The sequence below is a fragment of the Podarcis cretensis genome (assembly GCF_951804945.1).
Source record: "Podarcis cretensis genome assembly, chromosome: 13".
Taxonomy (NCBI): domain Eukaryota; kingdom Metazoa; phylum Chordata; class Lepidosauria; order Squamata; family Lacertidae; genus Podarcis; species Podarcis cretensis.
In genome coordinates this window covers 19,957,060-19,974,477 of record NC_137182.1, presented here as the reverse complement: position 1 = coordinate 19,974,477, position 17,418 = coordinate 19,957,060, and the positions used below count along the sequence as shown (strand labels likewise).

The following is a 17,418-nucleotide window of genomic DNA, read 5'->3' as shown; positions in this document are numbered from 1 at the left end:
ATATACATGCTTGAACACTTTTTCCTGCCTTCCCCACTACTCAACCTCAGAGATGGAACATTTCACAGGGCAGGCAGGCTTCTGCAAAAGGCCAGGTTTAATTAACATTTCAGTTTCATTTCTTCCTTCCTCCCACAACTGTCAGTTGCTGACTGGCTACTTTCCTTCTTCCTAGATCACACTTACCCCTCCGCCAGATGGGGCGTTACGCTGTATTGAGACAGGTGCTGCTGGTTCCTTGTAGCTGTAAGACTGAGAGGCTGGTTGTGCTGGTGGCTGGTGGTGGTAAACTGGGGGACACAAAGATTACTATTAATTGTCTATTGATCAGATTGAAACTGCAGAACCTGCCTCAGGCCCTTAGGAAACAATGCAGAATTTTTGCACGTGAGTAAATCTGCAATGAGTAAATGTTACAGGTAGAAATATTTGACAGCCACTGTCCAGACATAAATCTGGAACAGCGTAAGTGCTCCCCCTCCCCCTTCCCTCCTAGTGCTTTACTAGCTTTGGTGGAAAAGACTCAACTAGTTGGGTTCCTTTTCACTCAAGAACTTTCTGCACCTTGTTTGGCATCTCCTTGTTGCAGAAATCACTGTTTTATCTTTGCAAAGCACACAGTGTTGCCCCTTTTTTAGTTTACCTTTGGAACATGGAACTCTGTATTTTGCCGCTAAGGTCCAGAAAATGTTCAAGTAGCTATCTTAGCCTGCCTGTTCCTTGAACAAAATGCTATCAAATTCAATCAAGTTATTCTCTAACAAACCTTGAATGAATTTTAATAAATACTAAATTCTAACAGCTCATAAAACATGCTGTTAAATGCATAATCATAAAATAGCCCAACTATAAACTCAATAAAGGAAAGAAGTCCAGACAATTTTCACTTGTAATTCGTTACTTTCAGCACTTCCACCATCTTCTGTAGTCTCTTGAATTCATGGTTTCTCCTAATACTTTCCCACACATCTGCAGATACACCTACCCCAGAGCTCTCACACAATACTGACAGACCTAGTCTAAAGTGGTTTCTTTCATTTCAGACTCTCAGCCCTCAATTACTCTGTCAGCTGTCCACATTTGGCTAGGACAACAATTCACAGATGCACAGTACATTTGAAGAAGCTGCAGATGGATAGCTGCAATACCCAGCATGACTTGGAATATTCTCTTTCTGGTAGACTCTACCTTCAGCTTAAGCCCCACAATCCATCTCCTTAGCTGCCATGGAATTTTCCTGATCAGAAAAGTAATTCAAGCATTCTAATAGGTCCTTACAAAGGCACTACCTTATCATCACACAGTGAACAGAGTCAAACTCATTTCCCTCCCTTTTTTGGGGTGGTGGGGTTGCTAAATGCCACAGGAAGACCCATTCATTCAGGTATGTAGGGTGGGTTGTTGGTATTCTCCCCACCCCCTTTTCTCCAGCACAACGTATTACCAGGGGTACTTGGTTGGACATGATGAGGTTGCTGGTGTGGTGGCGGCTGCTGCTCCACTGGCCTCCTGTAGTTGGCGCCCTCCTGGGAGTTCTGGCGTTCCGATTCACCTCCCTCTCCACCAGGTGCACCCATCCTGCTCTTCTCAAATTCTTCATGGTACTTTATCTGCAGAGGAAGGGGAAGAAAATATTAGAGCAGCACCAATAACACACACAGTGTGAAAGTTTTTGTGTTGTTTAATATATTCCCCACACAATCAGAAGGTGCCTTTCTGCCTGGTCTATAAAGTTCTTACGATGCAAGGCCCCTGCCCAAGTCTCCACTGCTTTCAGCCCTCTCTCTAGTATTCCAGATAAAACTCAGTGGTTGTGAATGGTAAATTGGCAGCTGCAAGTGAATGAACTGATAATCCCAAGGGTGGAAGGCTCAGTAATATAGTCCTATCATTCTCTCTTCAGAAACTCCCCCTTCAACTTCCCTCCCCATCTGAGAAGTCACTGCAGCACTGCATATAAACCAGAAGGTGGCAGTGGACAACTAGCACTTCACATACTGTGAACTGTTACCTCCCCCTTCTCCTGTGGCTGGAGAGTACAAGCAAAGGAATGGCTTGGCACATAACGCCAAGCTCAGTGCTAGGCTCTCCCTCCAGACATTTCAGCTGCCTTTTTATTCAGTAGATGCAAGACAGAAATTCTACAGTCAGGAATACCAAAGCATCACTACTGTTGGTTACTTGTGCCTGCATCTTAGCTGCTTTTGATGTACAGACATTAAACATCTGCTACCTGAAGATGCAGGGCCAGGGCCAGTGTGATGCAGGGCCAGGGCCTTGGGCAATGTCCAGGGCCTGCCCCTGGCCTTCCATTTAATTTTACAGGTCTGGCACTTCAAACAGCACGATAGTGTCTAGCCACCATTTACATTTTCCCAAATGTAGTGTCACTTTACAGCAGGCCTGGGGACCCATTTTTGGCTGGTGGGTCAGATCTTTATCTCCCCACTGCCCTCTTGACAACCACCTGATGTCATAGTGACATCAGGCAACGCTGTACTTTGAAGCCCCGACAGTCATGACTTCAAAATGCGGCATCGGGCTGCTTGAAAGGTCTTTTGCAAACAGCCTGGCACTGCTCTTAAATGTCTGAAAACCAGAGGTTTAAAAGAGCAACACAGGACAGTCTTAAAAGGGATTTCAAGCGACCCCGTCATGAGCTTTGGGTACATGCACCAAACTTCAGCAGGGGAATAGTGGCACACAGCCAAAAGGCTGAGCAAGCTTTAACCCAGGGGTCAGCAAGCTTTTTCAGCCGTGGGCCAGTCCACCGTCCCTTAGACCATGTGGTGGGCTGGACTATATTTTTTTTTGGGGGGGGGGAATTTATTCCTATGCCCCACAAATGACCCAGAGATGCATTTTAAATAAAAGCACACATTCTACTCACGTAAAAACAGGCTGATTCCCAGACCGTCTGCGGGCTGGATTGAGAAGGCGATTGGGCTGCATCCGGCCCACGGGCCTTAGGTTGCCTACCCCTGCTTTAACCCCTGCTCATCAGCTTATAAACTGAAGTTAAATCTTGATGCTTTAGCTGTGCATTACTGTTCCGAGCAAGGGAACTGGTGTACACAGTGAATTCAGAATAAAATCCTGTGGTGTCCCCCCCCATGATATCATTTGGATTGAGTGACGTCAGCTGGTGGCAGATGGGCATTTTTTAAAAATGGCTTTGTGGGCCATGTCTGACAGCTTAAAGGGCTGTGAATAAGCCTTGAATTTTAAGGGTGCAGCTTATATGCTGGTGCAGCTTATATTCGGGCCAATACAGTAAACCCAGCCATCTAGTGTAAATTGCAGCATGGCCACCACCACCACCAGGCAAACCTGCCAGAACCTACCGACAAAGCAAGGGGCAACACCAGAGCACATGTTGCCCACTCAAAATCTGAGGCACTCTGTCCAACATAAAATCACAACTTTTTCAATAATTAAGGTCAGTCCCCAATTTCTAAAGTGAGAAAAGTTGGGCCCTAAAGCAGTGAGGATCTTGAGTTTTCTACCTGGAAAGAAGCCCTTGTGAGTGTTTTTATTTAAATATGTATAAAATGCAGCAAGGTGGTACACAACATATAAAATTGCAGTAACATTGATAAAGCATTAAAAAAAACTGGTTGGGAAAAAGAAACTAATGTTTCAAAGGCCTGTCTGAATAACAGAGTTTTCAATAAATGTTTAAAAGTCAAAGCACCCCTCTACCAACCCTCTACTTCAGACATGGGGAACTTTTCTGGCCTGGTGGACCAGATCGCTCCCTCTCCCCCAACCGGCAAGCAAACTTTGACAGGTGGGTGTCAATGCTGATGGGGGGGGGGGCAAGGATATTTCCCTTCAGGAAATATGCTGCTGAAGCAGCACCCAGCATGATCACTCAATGATGTCAGCTGATTAACATGTGGGCATGGCTGGAGGGAAATGGCCTCTTTGGTCTGCTGGCAAGGCCTGCTATAGGAAACGCCAACACAACCTCAGAGCAGCCCCGCATAAAACACAATACTCATTGATGAGGGTTTGGTTCTCTGTGTATGTTTAAAGATATGCTCATTACAGTCTACGGCATGCCCACAGCCGTACAGGAAGCTAGCTATCATAAACGTTTGGGAAAACCCTGCACTGCCGAAGAAAGGTTGCTATTGGTAACAGTCCTCTATCTCCAGTTGTGTTTAGCAAGGGCAAAGTCTGGCTGCAAATTCCCTACATGTGATCATATCTGCGGTCACAACTCTAACAACCCTAGGTATTCTTCCACCATTACATGTTATACCTCATCTTCCTCCATAGCAACATGGTACCTGAAGCAGTAAGAGTAAAGGAGGTGGAATAAGGGCACATTTTGTGCAGGGATAGATCTGAGCCTTTATTTGGGTGAGCATCCTCTGCTTGATTAGGGAGCATAAGGATCAAAACCTCATCCCATCATGAGGATATATACTTTCCACACCTTTTGGGGTTCAGAGGTATTAGCCAGGCACCACTCACATTTTATTAAAGATTATCTTTGCTGCCATTATAGGAATATACACAGCCATACTTTAACCTCTCTTTATATAGCAGTGGCCCACTGCCTCCTTTAAAAAAAAAAAAAAATCCTCCTAACAGGATGGAAAAAGCCTTTCCAAGGTATCTGGCTCTCTTAAGGATCATGCAAACCATGCAAAAAAGCTGGAATCTACAGAGACAGCCCCACATGTGGTTTTGTTGCTTCCACGGGTTTCTCTAAGGAGTGTGCGCCAAACTGGGTTTTGCTATAAGCATCAGAGAAGCCCCTTCCCAAGACACACATCCAATTGCAAACCTGGGAGGTTTGCAGCCAAGAGGGGACAGAACTGAGTCTGCAACAGAAGAGGAAAAAAGCAGAAAAGGGCAATTACTGTATTTAAAAGCTCAAAGTGTGTCTGGCGAAAAAGACTGTGGAGCAGAGGGCCTGGGAAGGAAATTCCTGTGGGATTAAACTCATCCTGCAGGGCTCTCCCCCCCCCCCCCCGAATTAACCCCCAGAGCGCCAGCTCACGCCAGATGGCCAAAGCAAATTATTAAGGACAGATTAGTCAACAGACTTCAAAAAAAGTATTTTGCAGCTAGGATTAAACAGAAGAAATCACCACACACTAATTTTAACCATGGAAGTCTTGATATTTCACATTCTCCTTGCTTGCTTTATACCATTTGTCACTTCCTTGTTTTTGATCTTCAGAACTCTTTACGCCTACTGTATGCAAATTCCTTGTAGGGAGGACCCTGCTCCCATTGGTTTAGTCACCTAGTGCAGTCTCACCCACCCAAATCAGTGTGAAAAATGGTGCTCACAGCTTGGTACTGGGGAACATGGGTTCAACTCCCATCTTAAAATAATTACTGGTGGCCTTCAGAAAATGGCATGCTTTGTCCACCATCACCAACTTAGTAAAATGGAAATAAAATCTCTTACTGGGCTTTGAGAATAATAAGTAACTACTACAGTCAAACCTCGGATCCCGGACGCCTCCGTTTTGGAACGTTTCGGCTCCTGAACACCGAAAACCTGGAAGTAAATGCTCCGGTTTTCAAACGTTTTTCGGAAGCCAAACCTCCAGTGCAGCTTCCGCTTGAGTGCAGGACTCCTGCAGCCAAACAGCACCTTGGTTGTCGAACATTTTGGAAGCCAAACGGGCTTCCAGAATGATTAGGTTTGACAAGCGAGGTTTGACTATAAAGAGTCACAGGTGCCTGGTCACATTGTTAATTGGTGCATTCAGAAACTGGAACATTTTCTTCCACCCTATTTGGAAGCTCTGTGTAGTTAGGGTTACCATCTCCCACCAACCTCAAAACTGTTGTAGACCACACCATGTACTAAAAACTATATAAATTATCCATGGAAGAAGATAAGACTATTTTTGCTGTTTTCCTGAAAGAGGAAATCAAGCTGGTCACCTCTTCCCAACTGGCTCTCTACAAGGCGTCAGGCTGTCTCTGTCCCATTCCATCACAGCTTCCAGCAAGAGCAGGTGCTGGGAAGGCTGGGCCCATGTCCTTCCAACACATATGGAAGGAATACATAATGGAAGAAAGCTAGCAGCTGGTTCGAATCCTCCAGTGCCTGCACTGCTAAAGCCAGCCCTCTGTGTGCAGCTGGGGGTGGAACAGAGGTCAAGAGGGAAAACAGCCAAAGATGACAGTACGTAGGCAGTCTCAGAGTGGGAGGGAGAAATGTGCCTGAATTGGCTCATAGGAGCCAACTCCAGGGAGCCGTGGGTGCCTGGGCACCCACAATGATATATATAATTGTGGGGGCCAGGTACCCACAAAGTCAATGAGAAAAGGCAGCAGGTGGCTACGTTGCAGTGACAGGCACCCACAATCCTGAGCACGAGAAAGCACCCCTGCATTGGCTAGAGACACAATACAGCAGGGTTAAGCCACAGCTACTCAGTTTGCTTATGGGAGAATTTGGATTCATGGATCCCTGTAGTCTGATTCTGCAGCTATATATGGTTGATTACTATATCCTATACAGTCACAAGATGTTTAGTTCAAGGTCTCATGGACGGTGTTTTTCTGAGAAGCAGGTCAAGTTCTGCTACTGTTTCCTCATTTTGCAAATCACTCATAGCACAGGGGAGGAGAAGTGAGAGCTCAAACAGTAAAAATGTTCCAGGCTATGCAGTTGGTTCAGCAAGGTTCAGCCCTCAGGAGGGGGGGGGGAACATTTCAAGCCCTCCTGGCCAAAAAAACCCCTGGAGGCTGGTAAATAATTTACAGGCAAATGCAAGGGAAAGAGGTCTGGGAGACATTAGGGCTATTCAGAGAATGGTACCTGACTCAGAAAAAGTACTTCATTTCTTCTCATGGGTAGAACTGACTGCCTCCAAGATTCCTATCATTTGTATACTACAAGTTCAAATTCTACTCTGACTGCAGGAAAAGAAAGTAGTCAATATCCAAAAATTAGTTTCTATTTCTTGCCAGATATTTTCTTTCTATGCCTTGGTGAAATTGTTTACTAAGGTGTATGTGGGAGGAAACAGTTATGTAACCCAGTTCTTCAGCAACATTGGACATTTAGTAACCTGAGTCCACAGTTCTTGCTTAAACCCACCCACTTCCTATTCCTTTGTTTCAAAGAAAAATTCAATGTAGTGAGCTATCACCAGTGTGGGTATTTTATTTTTCCTTAGGAAAAACCAACACATGCTGTTAACAATTAAGACTTTTTGCATAAAGTGGTCTTCTTTTTTTAAGTTCTGAGAAATAGGTACAATCTAGATTTTCTAAAGCACCAAGCTTTTCTAGAATATTAATTAAGATGCTGAATGGTCTTAAGAAATATTGTTGAAATAGTGTATATACTTCCTGTTTTTATATTATATTCCAACATGATAAAGCTCAAGTATTTTTATACTATTTGCAATAAAGAGAGAGAGAAAAAGACACTTCTGTGTAACACACAAACTCACTGTCAGCTTTTGAAACTTTTGATAATACCTTTAACTGTATTGTCTTCTGTGCTGTACAGAACAAGTAAGGCTAAGGCTGCAAGAAAAATTCTGCAACACTGCCCAGTTTCAAAACAACTATAGAATTTGGGAGGTTTGCAGCAGGGATTTGAAAGCGAAAACTGTGCTGCAGTAGTACCTGCCAAGGGGAAAACCAAAGCTGAACAGTATAAAATATGCACAGAGAAAACAGAATATGCAGGGTGGCTTACGTTACTGATCTGATCCTGGGTCTTCTTGATTCGCTGCAATTCCGGGGTGTCAGCCACCACGCTGAAGCCCTTCCCTTTATTCTTTTCGAACTCCTCCTTGTAGCGGACCTGTGTATGTGAATGAGGAAGCATATATATGTATTACAGTACTCTTCTACTATTAGCAATTTCTTTTAAAAAATACAATCCCTGACTTGCAGGGGCAGCAAGTGGGACACCTCCATGGCAAGAAAACCTAACAGTCAGCCAAAACTCAGGGTTTCAAGACCTTGCAGGGTTTTGTCTCTGAAGGTATAGCATAGAGTCATCCAACCTCAGGAGGAAGGATGGAGTTAATCCATCTCACAGTGCATTTTTTAGGTGTTCAGAAAACTTCCTAAAGGCAGTACAACAGAAGGGAAGCTTGGATGTGAAGAGGGAAGGATGACTGTCACTACAGCTGCACTGTTCCCAAGGTGCACTGAGCACCTCAGAACCACAACACAACTGTGGGAAGAATTCCCCATCTTCACTCTTTAAAGAACTGAGACTCTCAACATAGACAAAGGAAAGAATAGGTTGTCCAGCAAGGCATTGGAATTTGTAGACTTGTAGACTACTGCCCCCCCCTCACTGTCTAAACATACCTAGGCTCAGGTCATTAAGTGGATATACATTTACCACCTATCTCCAAATGATTTGGCAATATGAGCACAACAAATTCTGTTCTATGCTTCTCGAATATGTCAACATCACAGTTCAACTATCCTGAGAGTCTCTAATACAGACATCTGGTACAATGGTGTTCTGTATCATCTTCCAATGCCATCAAGATTGATAGAAATTTACAGCTATCAGGACATCAGGCCCCCCAAAACTGTCTAATATGTGCTTCGGCTATCTAAAAATAGACATGCAAAGGCAAATGCAGAGGGTATTTTATCCAGCAAGCTTCTTCGTGGTTTAAACCTCCCTAAAAAACAGCATTTCATGAACTCTAATCTCAAGCTACCCAACAGGAGTGCAGAGGCTCAGATCAAGTTCCAGTATGGAGACATCTGGTAAGTTTTCTCCCCTTTAGGTTTGCTTGAAATAATAGTTGTTGATACCCTGGGCTCACACAGAACACTTCTCAAAACGTTTGCAACTCACAAATGCTGATCAAAGATTGCTGGGAGGTTTCAATTTGAACCATATGATCATATGAAACAGGTTTTATGGGAAAACCATAGGCATGTAAGAAGAGCCTGCTGGATCAGGCCAATGGCTCATCTAGACCAGCATCCTGCCCTCACAGTGGCCAATCAGATGCCTGAATGAAACCAACAAGAAGGATTTGAGCACAAGAGCATTCTCTCCTCCTGTGGTTTCCAGCAACTGGTATTCAGAAACATTGCAGCCTCAAACTATGGTGGCAGAGCATAGCCATTGTGGCTAGTGACCATTAATACAGTGGTGCCTCGCAAGACGAAAAGAATCTGTTCCGCGAGTCTCTTCGTCTTGCGGTTTTTTCGTCTTGCGAAGCAACCCTATTAGCGGATTAGCTCTATTAGCGGCAAAGCGGCTATTAGCGGCTTAGAAAAAGGGGGGGAAAGCGGAAAAAATCGCAAGACTCGCAAGACGTTTTCGTCTTGTGAAGCAAGCCCATAGGGAAATTCGTCTTGCAAAGCGCCTCAAAAAACGGAAAACCCTTTCGTCTAGCGGGTTTTTCGTCTTGCAAGGCATTTGTCTTGCGGGGCACCACTGTAGCCCTCTCCTCAATGAATTGGTCCCATCTTCTTTTAAAACTATCCAAGGTGGTGGCCACTGCCGCCTCCTGTGGCAACAAGTACCATAGTGGAGGCAATCTGGATACAAAAAAACCCCAAGCAAAAACAAATATTTTGTTTCAAAGCAGCTGACTGGCCTATGTGATATATTTTAAATAGAATTCCTCCTCATTTCTACCCACTAACTGATCAAACAATTGATTGTCTTAACATAAACCTGAATAATGCCTACAGACTGCTCCACATATATGTAAGATAATGAAGTTTTAAAACTCTCTTCACTTAAAATATTTCTTAACCGGGCCAGAATGTTATATATGCATGTGCCACAGTGGCTGCCATGTTGGCCCCACAACAGACAAGAGTTACAAAATAATTAGAATGAATTTTATAGAATCAGTTTTGTCCATCCCCTAAGTTTGATTTCCTTGAATGCTTCTGCCTGATGACACTTTCCGTGAAACTCAAAAATAAAGATACAATATAATTCTTTACCCAATAATTCAACTCTGTCCTCCAAGCAAGGACAAAAACCCTAAAATCATCTGCTTGGTGGATGCGAACAGCTTCACTGGCAGTCCCAATGGGAGCCAGAATGGAAAAGAAGAGAGGGAGCCTTGTTCTCATAGGCTGTGGAGAGACAGCCACAGCTGCAAGCAGCTTCCTAGATCTCAAATGGTTGAGAAACTTCAAATAAATAGAGCATGCCAATACAGAAGAGTAGTGTTGGGTTAACAGGGACAGAGACATGAATGACTGCAATTTTAGCAAGCCATGAGGGATCATTCTCAGGGGTGTGCCAAGTCGTGCATAGCCTAGGAGCAATGTAAGAGCTGCTTCAGGAGAACTACTTGCCAGTGCAAGAAGTCTAAAAAAACCACTTGTTTGTTTGCAATTGTACCAAGTGTTTAAAATTCTGTAGGTGATGGCTGCCACAATGGTCCCAAAGGAAGGCCATGTGGTGTAGGCAAAATGAAAATATGATGCCTTGGGTTGGTACAATATGCAAAGTTTTGACAATACACATAAGGAGCCAATATATGTAGAGCATGCTGCCTTACAAGTATATTTGCACAGTGCGAACATCAGTTACCATAATCAGTTATGCACTGGTGCAGTAGCCAGTTGCTCTGCAGAATTCTGAAATTTGGCTCCTTTGAATTCTGCCTGCGGCCGAGCTTTTTTGGGGAAAAAACCTTACAGGGTTGCTTACTGCTACACTGACCCATGTTAGTCCAAAGTTACCAAGATAACTATTTCCAAACATCAGAAGACTTCCAGCTGCCACTTGGGCTCAACCTCACCTGGGTTAACACAGATGACAGTTATCTAGGCATAACAATTCAACATTCCAGTATGATGTAAAACAATTGCCAACTTCTTTTCTGCAAGGTGACCTGAGTCTCACCTGCTAGGGCTGGGCAATATCTGCTTTTCAGCATCGTGATGTATCACCAGCGAAACACTGTGATACACTGTCGTGATATATCTGAAAATGAGGAGGAAGGAGGACTGCAAAGTGGTTTGAACTGGCTCGGTAGCCAGCCAGCCCACCAACCGCTTCTGCCACTTAGTGAATGTATTGGTAGGTATTGCTTAAGAATTCCATCCCACTATTTTATTCCATTAACGTCTATTTTCACAATGAAGGGCCGGGGATGGAAGCAAAGAATTTCCCCTTATCTTGACCTTGCACCTCTGTCATCAAAATGCAACTCAGGCACAAACTCACTGACATAAGGCAAATAATACAATGAGTTCCTGACTCTTATCTGTAAAATCAGAAATCAAATCTCCCAGAGTTGTGAGAATTAGAGAAAGGATTAAAATGTACCTTGTAAAAGGGCTACTGTATCAATTATAACTGAGAATTCAACATAGAAGTGTGATCCCTGCTGAAGTTTTGCAGACTGTGCGCAAAGGGAGACATTTCTTTTGCACACCAGAGAGTGAAGCAACAGAGTGCTACATGCAGAGGAAGTGCTCAGACAAGGCAGGCTTTCAGTTTTTTCTGTCCTTTTATGGGCACTCAGCTGGAATCAACTCAGTTCTGATGCTTACGGAAGGCCAGACATGAGTGAGTCAGGCAAACTGGTTAGCTTTTTCCCATGTCCTGCTCAATGCTGGGCTATTATGAGTTGCTAAAAAGGACTGTGAGGGTGGGAGACAACAAGAAAGCGGGAACACAATGAGGCAGCCAGAAGAAGAGAGGACTAGAAGCCATCAACCAGTCTCAGTAAAGAAGCAATTCTATTTACCAGATCAAAAAGTATGCATTTTCCGCCCAGTTCGTCACACCAGTTAAAGAGCTATGGAAGTTTAACCAAGCCATAACTACAGTCCCCTTGCCCCAGAACAGTTCTAAAATTAACCCCAGTCAGCTCCAGAATAAGTGGCCATCTTCAATTGTCTCCACCAGTTCATAACTGGGTACTGGCCACAAATCACCATCTTGACAATCTCAACCTTCATTAAAAAAATATGAAAATCAAGCTTCTAGCTCTTAATTAAATAACATGCTTGAAATTTTTGGAAGTATCAAACTAAGTTGGGTGGTCTGAAGATTTCCCTAGAACAAGCTGAATGAACCCTGCAAAATGAACACATGTGTAAGTTTCCAAGGTTCACAAAGATTGTAGCCAGTGTTTGAAATTCACCAGGTGCCAGGCACATTTTGCACCTGGCCACTTGCAACCATGTGAAGATGCCTGGGCGCCAGGATGGCACCTGATGTCTCCACTATCTGGAAGTGCATGCCTGGGGATCCGTGGACCTTGACTGTTTTCACACAGTAGTTACACATCCTGTAGAATTCTATCCGTTATATTTTATTTGCACAATCACACTGAATTTCAGGAACCAAAAAGTTGTACAGTGGTACCTCGGGTTACAGACGCTTCAGGTTACAGACTCCGCTAACCCAGAAATAGTACCTCAGGTTAAGAACTTTGCTTCAGGATGAGAACAGAAATAACATGACGGCAGTGGGAAGCCCCATTAGCTAAAGTGGTACCTCAGGTTTACAACAGTTTCAGGTTAAGAACGGACCTCCAGAATGAATTAAATTCTTAACCTGAGGTACCACTGTATTGAAAAATAGGACCTTCCAGCTCTTTGACCCAAAAATGACAACTAGGCATTCCGTTTTGGTGTCTGTAACCCTGGTTTAAAGAGCCATTTGGCACCTAAATTGTGTAGCTGAGTTTCTATCACTGGTTGTAGCCTCCAGCTTTCCCTGGTACAGATTTTTGTGTGTTTTTTAGTCACGCAGAGTATACTGACAGGGCTGTTCCGATACTACACTGACAATATGCAAAAAGAAAAAAAGAGTTTAACAAGCAGTAAGCCATTGTGCTTTTCTGTTCTTTTGCTCTAAATAACACAATACAGGTTTATCTTTTCATAAAAAACCCAAAGTCTATACTAAAGACTAGGAAAGTCAAAATATATTAATGGCTGCCTTCACCTGAACAAAGGCAAACTGCCTTAATTCTCTTACAGAGAATATCCCCTACTTCACATGCTCTCATTTTTACAGAAACATTTACCCCTCAAGAAGGATTGTACTCCATTAAGCAATTCTATCCCAAAGTTCTCATCTTCCAGGAAGGAACTGGCACTCTCTATGGTGGAGATGGGTACCATATGAAGGAGTGGACCTTATGCTCATTCACAAGTACCAATAGTTCATGGTTAAGGTACTATTTTCAACACATGAGAACGCCAAGCCACAGGAAATAAGCCCTCTTATTTCATGGTCATATGTGGGCTGAAGGCGTTAAAATTAGTCCAACTGGTGGACTTGTTTACTCACACAGAAAGTAATTGTGTGCTTCTGGCAAGCTATCGGAACTAGCTACGCCTTCTTGGCTACTCAAAATAAATACACAGAACTCACAGAGGTATGTGGGAGGGCCTTCAGTGTGGTTATTTCTGCCCTAGATGCCCTTGGGGGAGGTCTAGTAGGAGCTACCAGATGAGGCAATAAGTGGACAAAAAAGTCTAAACCCTCTGGCAAGAACTAAGCCACTTTTGCATCCAGTGGTTTCTAGAATTCCTCTCACACAAAAAGCAAACCTAGAGCTATCTGCCTCAGTCAGCAAACTTACAACACAACGCTATTTCACCTGTGGGGCAGCTCAGTCCATCTCCTGACCTAACACTTCAGGGCTACCACCTCCCCTGTGTCAACTCCAACTCATAGTGGTTTTGTGTTCGCCAACATGCTCACACATAACGCCATTAGAAGAAAATAATGTGAAGACGACAGGGTTTTACTACTACCCCAAGCAGCAAAATATATGGAACACAGAAAATGAAAAGGAATAAAAGGCTCAGAAGGCCTAATGTGTGCAAGGGCCATTTACTGAGGAACAGTAATATAAAACTAAAAATGTAAGAAGAGTGCAGCCACATGTATGCAAATGTGTAGAAATAGCAACGACAACCATTTCTAACAGTGATAGCCAAACTTGGCCCTCCAGCTGTTTTGGGACTACAATTCCCATCATCCCTCACCATTGGTCCTGCTAGCTAGGGATGATGGGAGTTGTGGTCCCAAAACAGCTGGAGGGCCAAGTTTGGCCATCACTGATTTATAACACAGACATAATAGTCACTATAATTTGCTACCTTCCACACATTCACATAGCTGTGGTTTGTTAATTTTGGTTTTATTTTATATTTGTTAAACAGCGATCTATAATTGTATATGAACTGAGTAATATTGCCCCCAGATCCTGTTTGATAACATTGTATTTTGTAGAAGAAATAAAAAAGAAAAACAGTGAGTTCTACTATTCTTCAGTTAGAGAAGATATACGTGTTGCGGGGGGGGGGGAGTAGGGAAGAAGAGTATGAGTGATCCTTTTCAATTCAATGCTATGTGTTCTGCTAAAATGTTTTAACAACCTTCACACTGCTGTCCAAAAGGGGGGGAAATCTAAAACTTCCCATGAATTTTCTAATAGTTGAGTTGCTTTTAGATAAGAGATTGCAACACTAAGAACAGGCACCACACAGCAGATTCAAGTACTGAGTCACTCCTCACTAGGCCTTGGGTTCTGGGCATCCGGGACAGAAACTTCTGGGTCACTTTGTTAGGCTATACAAAGCTCTCCTCTAAGAGAACATTTTGGCACTTAGCTGTGCATCCTTCATTCCCTGAAGCCACTACAATTGGGTACAGATGATGAAATCAAAACCTAGCCTCCCCAGGTGGCAGATTAAAACAGAAAGGGGGCACATCAGACTTCCTAGAGAAAAACAGCACTCCCATCTAGATGAGGCTACAAATTCAGAGAGCAGTTAACTGGCAACATGCTATCAAGCTGGCAGCCTCCTCGTCTCTCACATGGCTTGAAGAGGAGAAAAAGAACCATTCATTGATGGCCTCCCTCTCACAAGTTGCCTTGCAAAAAACTACATGGGCTTGTCTTCTAAAGTGCAGTCCCCTGATCTCCTGACCTGAACACCCTGATCTAATTATTTTAATTGCTATTTTAACAGGTTTTATTGTGCATTTTATTATGAATGTTTTCAATGTTTTAATAAAATGGTTTTATTGCATATTTTGATTGTGTGCTGATATATTTTTATAACTGCTTAGAAACCATTTTAGCAAGAAAGTGGTATAAGAAACAACAACATTCCCACCTTAGAAGTCAGATTACCTGCCTCAGTACAAAAATGTGGCCTCAGCAAAGAGGATTTCTAGCTAGAGGAACCCAGAGCAAGACCATTCCAAAAAGTACAGCTGCACAAAAAGTAACACCTCAAGAACTTCAGCATTAAAACACACACAAACTGCTGAAAGACCTCCTGATTGCAATCCACAATCAATAGCATTTAGGTAGAATGTCTGCTACCTCTGCTAAACATGGCACTGCGTGACCCTCTTTCAGATGACTTTGAGATCAAGGTTAAGATAAGAAAAACAGCAATTTTGGGGAAAGAAATCCAGTCAGGGATTGAAAATGACAAGGGAGAGATTAAGCAGCTGAAGAAAAACAACCTACCTAAGCCATTGTGGAACCCTATTTATTTAACTTCGCCTAATAAAGGGTCTGCCGTCCTTTTTGAAGCAGTAGACATGTTCTGAATTTTGAGACCGGTGCTGTGGGCACTGGTCACAAAATGGCTGCCATGGGGATGTGGCATAACACAACTTAAGAGCAAAAGTCATAGGTGCTTGATTACTCCACTGCCCCCAGAAAATATCATGATTGCTGTGGGAAGTCACCTATGTCCTGCTGGTCCTGACTGTGGGGATCATACATTACACAGATACACACAGTTGCCATCTAACAGGGAGCTTTCTTTAGTACAGTTGTACCTTGGAAGTCGAATGGAATCCATTCCGGAAGTCCGTTTGACTTCCAAAATGCAGCTTCTAACAGGGAGCTTTCTTTAGTACAGTTGTACCTTGGAAGTCGAATGGAATCCATTCCGGAAGTCCGTTTGACTTCCAAAATGGAAACCAAAGTGCAGCTTCTGATTGGCTGCAGGAAGCTCCTGCAGCCAATCGGAACCCGTGGAAGCCCCGCTGGATGTTTGGGTTACAAAGAATATTTGCAAACCGCAACACCCACTTCCGGATTTGCGGCATTCGGGAGCCAAAACGTCCGAGTACCAAGGCATTCAGGATCCAAGGTACAACTGTACAGTCAAACCTCACCTGTCAAACCGTTCTGGAAGCCCGTTCGGCTTCTGAAATGCTCGACAACCGAGGCATGGCTACCAATTGGTTGCAAGAGCTTCCTGCACTCAAGTGGAAACTGTGTCATACGTTTGGCTTCCAAAAAATGCTCGAAAACCAGAGCATTTACAACGGTACCTCGGGTTAAGAACTTAATTCATTCTGGAGGTCTGTTCTTAACCTGAAACTGTTCTTAACCTGAAGCACCACTTTAACTAATGGGGCCTCCCGCTGCCACTGTGCCGCCGCTGCACGATTTCTGTTTTCATCCTGAAGCAAAGTTCTTAACCCGAGGTAATATTTCTGGGTTAGTGGAATCTGTAACCTGAAGCGTCTGTAACCTGAAGCGTCTGTAACCTGAGGTACCACTGTACTTTCAGGTTTTCGGCATTCGGGAGCTGAAACGTTCCAAAACGGAGCCGTTCAGGAACCGAGGTTTGACTGTACCAGGACACATGTTGACCACACCACACACATTAAATTTCTCTCTCATACATTAATGCACTTCACATATGCACCTCTCCCTCTCTTCCAAGCGCCTCTGTCCCTCTCACAGACCACATATACGGTATACCGCCTTCTCAGTTACTCATACAAACCACACAAGCCACACGAATCTCTTTGTCCATCTCTCTTAATCACACACCGTGCACCCCCTCTGAAAGGCCTATTTACCAGTGAAGAAGTGCCTGCCATTTCAACCACCCCCTCCAAAGCTATTCACATGACAACTGGTTGGCAATCACTGCCCTAATGGTTGACTGAACCCTAAGTTAGAGTAGCATACAAATTCCCAAATACCGAGCAATCTAGACCAAAAAAAAAAAAAAAAAGCATTAAAACCATTACAAAGAAGGACAAGATGTATTTGTGTGCAGATATATCAAGAGAATCTACAATCTCATACCATCATATCTAAGCATCAAATTCTGTAGCAGGATCACATTAAAAGCTTCAAGACAACATGTTTCCCCCCTCTTCAAGCTATCCAATGTTTCTTGTGGCTCATAACAATTCCTAGTCAAGGAGGGCATGGGACAGGATAAATTATCACACCCCTCAGAGGGAGAGATACCGATAATAAACTGTCACTATTAATTTTTAAAGCACCAAGCAGCATCCTCTAGTGGGACATTCCAGGATACAGTAACTGCTTTTCTTTTAGGCGGTTGTTGTCACCCACTCACAGAGAAGAAATGTTTCCCTCCTCTACCAAGTCGGTACTCTATGCCCCCTGCCCACTCCTCCTCGACTAAAGGTCACTAAGCATACTATGCACCAGG

At 43.6% G+C, this 17,418-nt stretch overlaps 1 protein-coding gene across 1 annotated transcript in view; it reads right to left on the bottom strand.

The window, feature by feature from the left end:
* Positions 1-17,418, bottom strand: part of LASP1 (LIM and SH3 protein 1) — a 47,174-nt gene that overhangs the window by 4,492 nt on the left and 25,264 nt on the right. The window contains exons 4-6 of the mRNA XM_079950152.1: positions 7,691-7,798; positions 1,445-1,610; positions 187-290 (exon numbers count right to left, since the gene is read on the bottom strand). Coding sequence (XP_079806278.1) covers positions 187-290; positions 1,445-1,610; positions 7,691-7,798 — 378 coding nt within the window. The remainder of the gene's footprint in view (positions 1-186; positions 291-1,444; positions 1,611-7,690; positions 7,799-17,418) is intronic.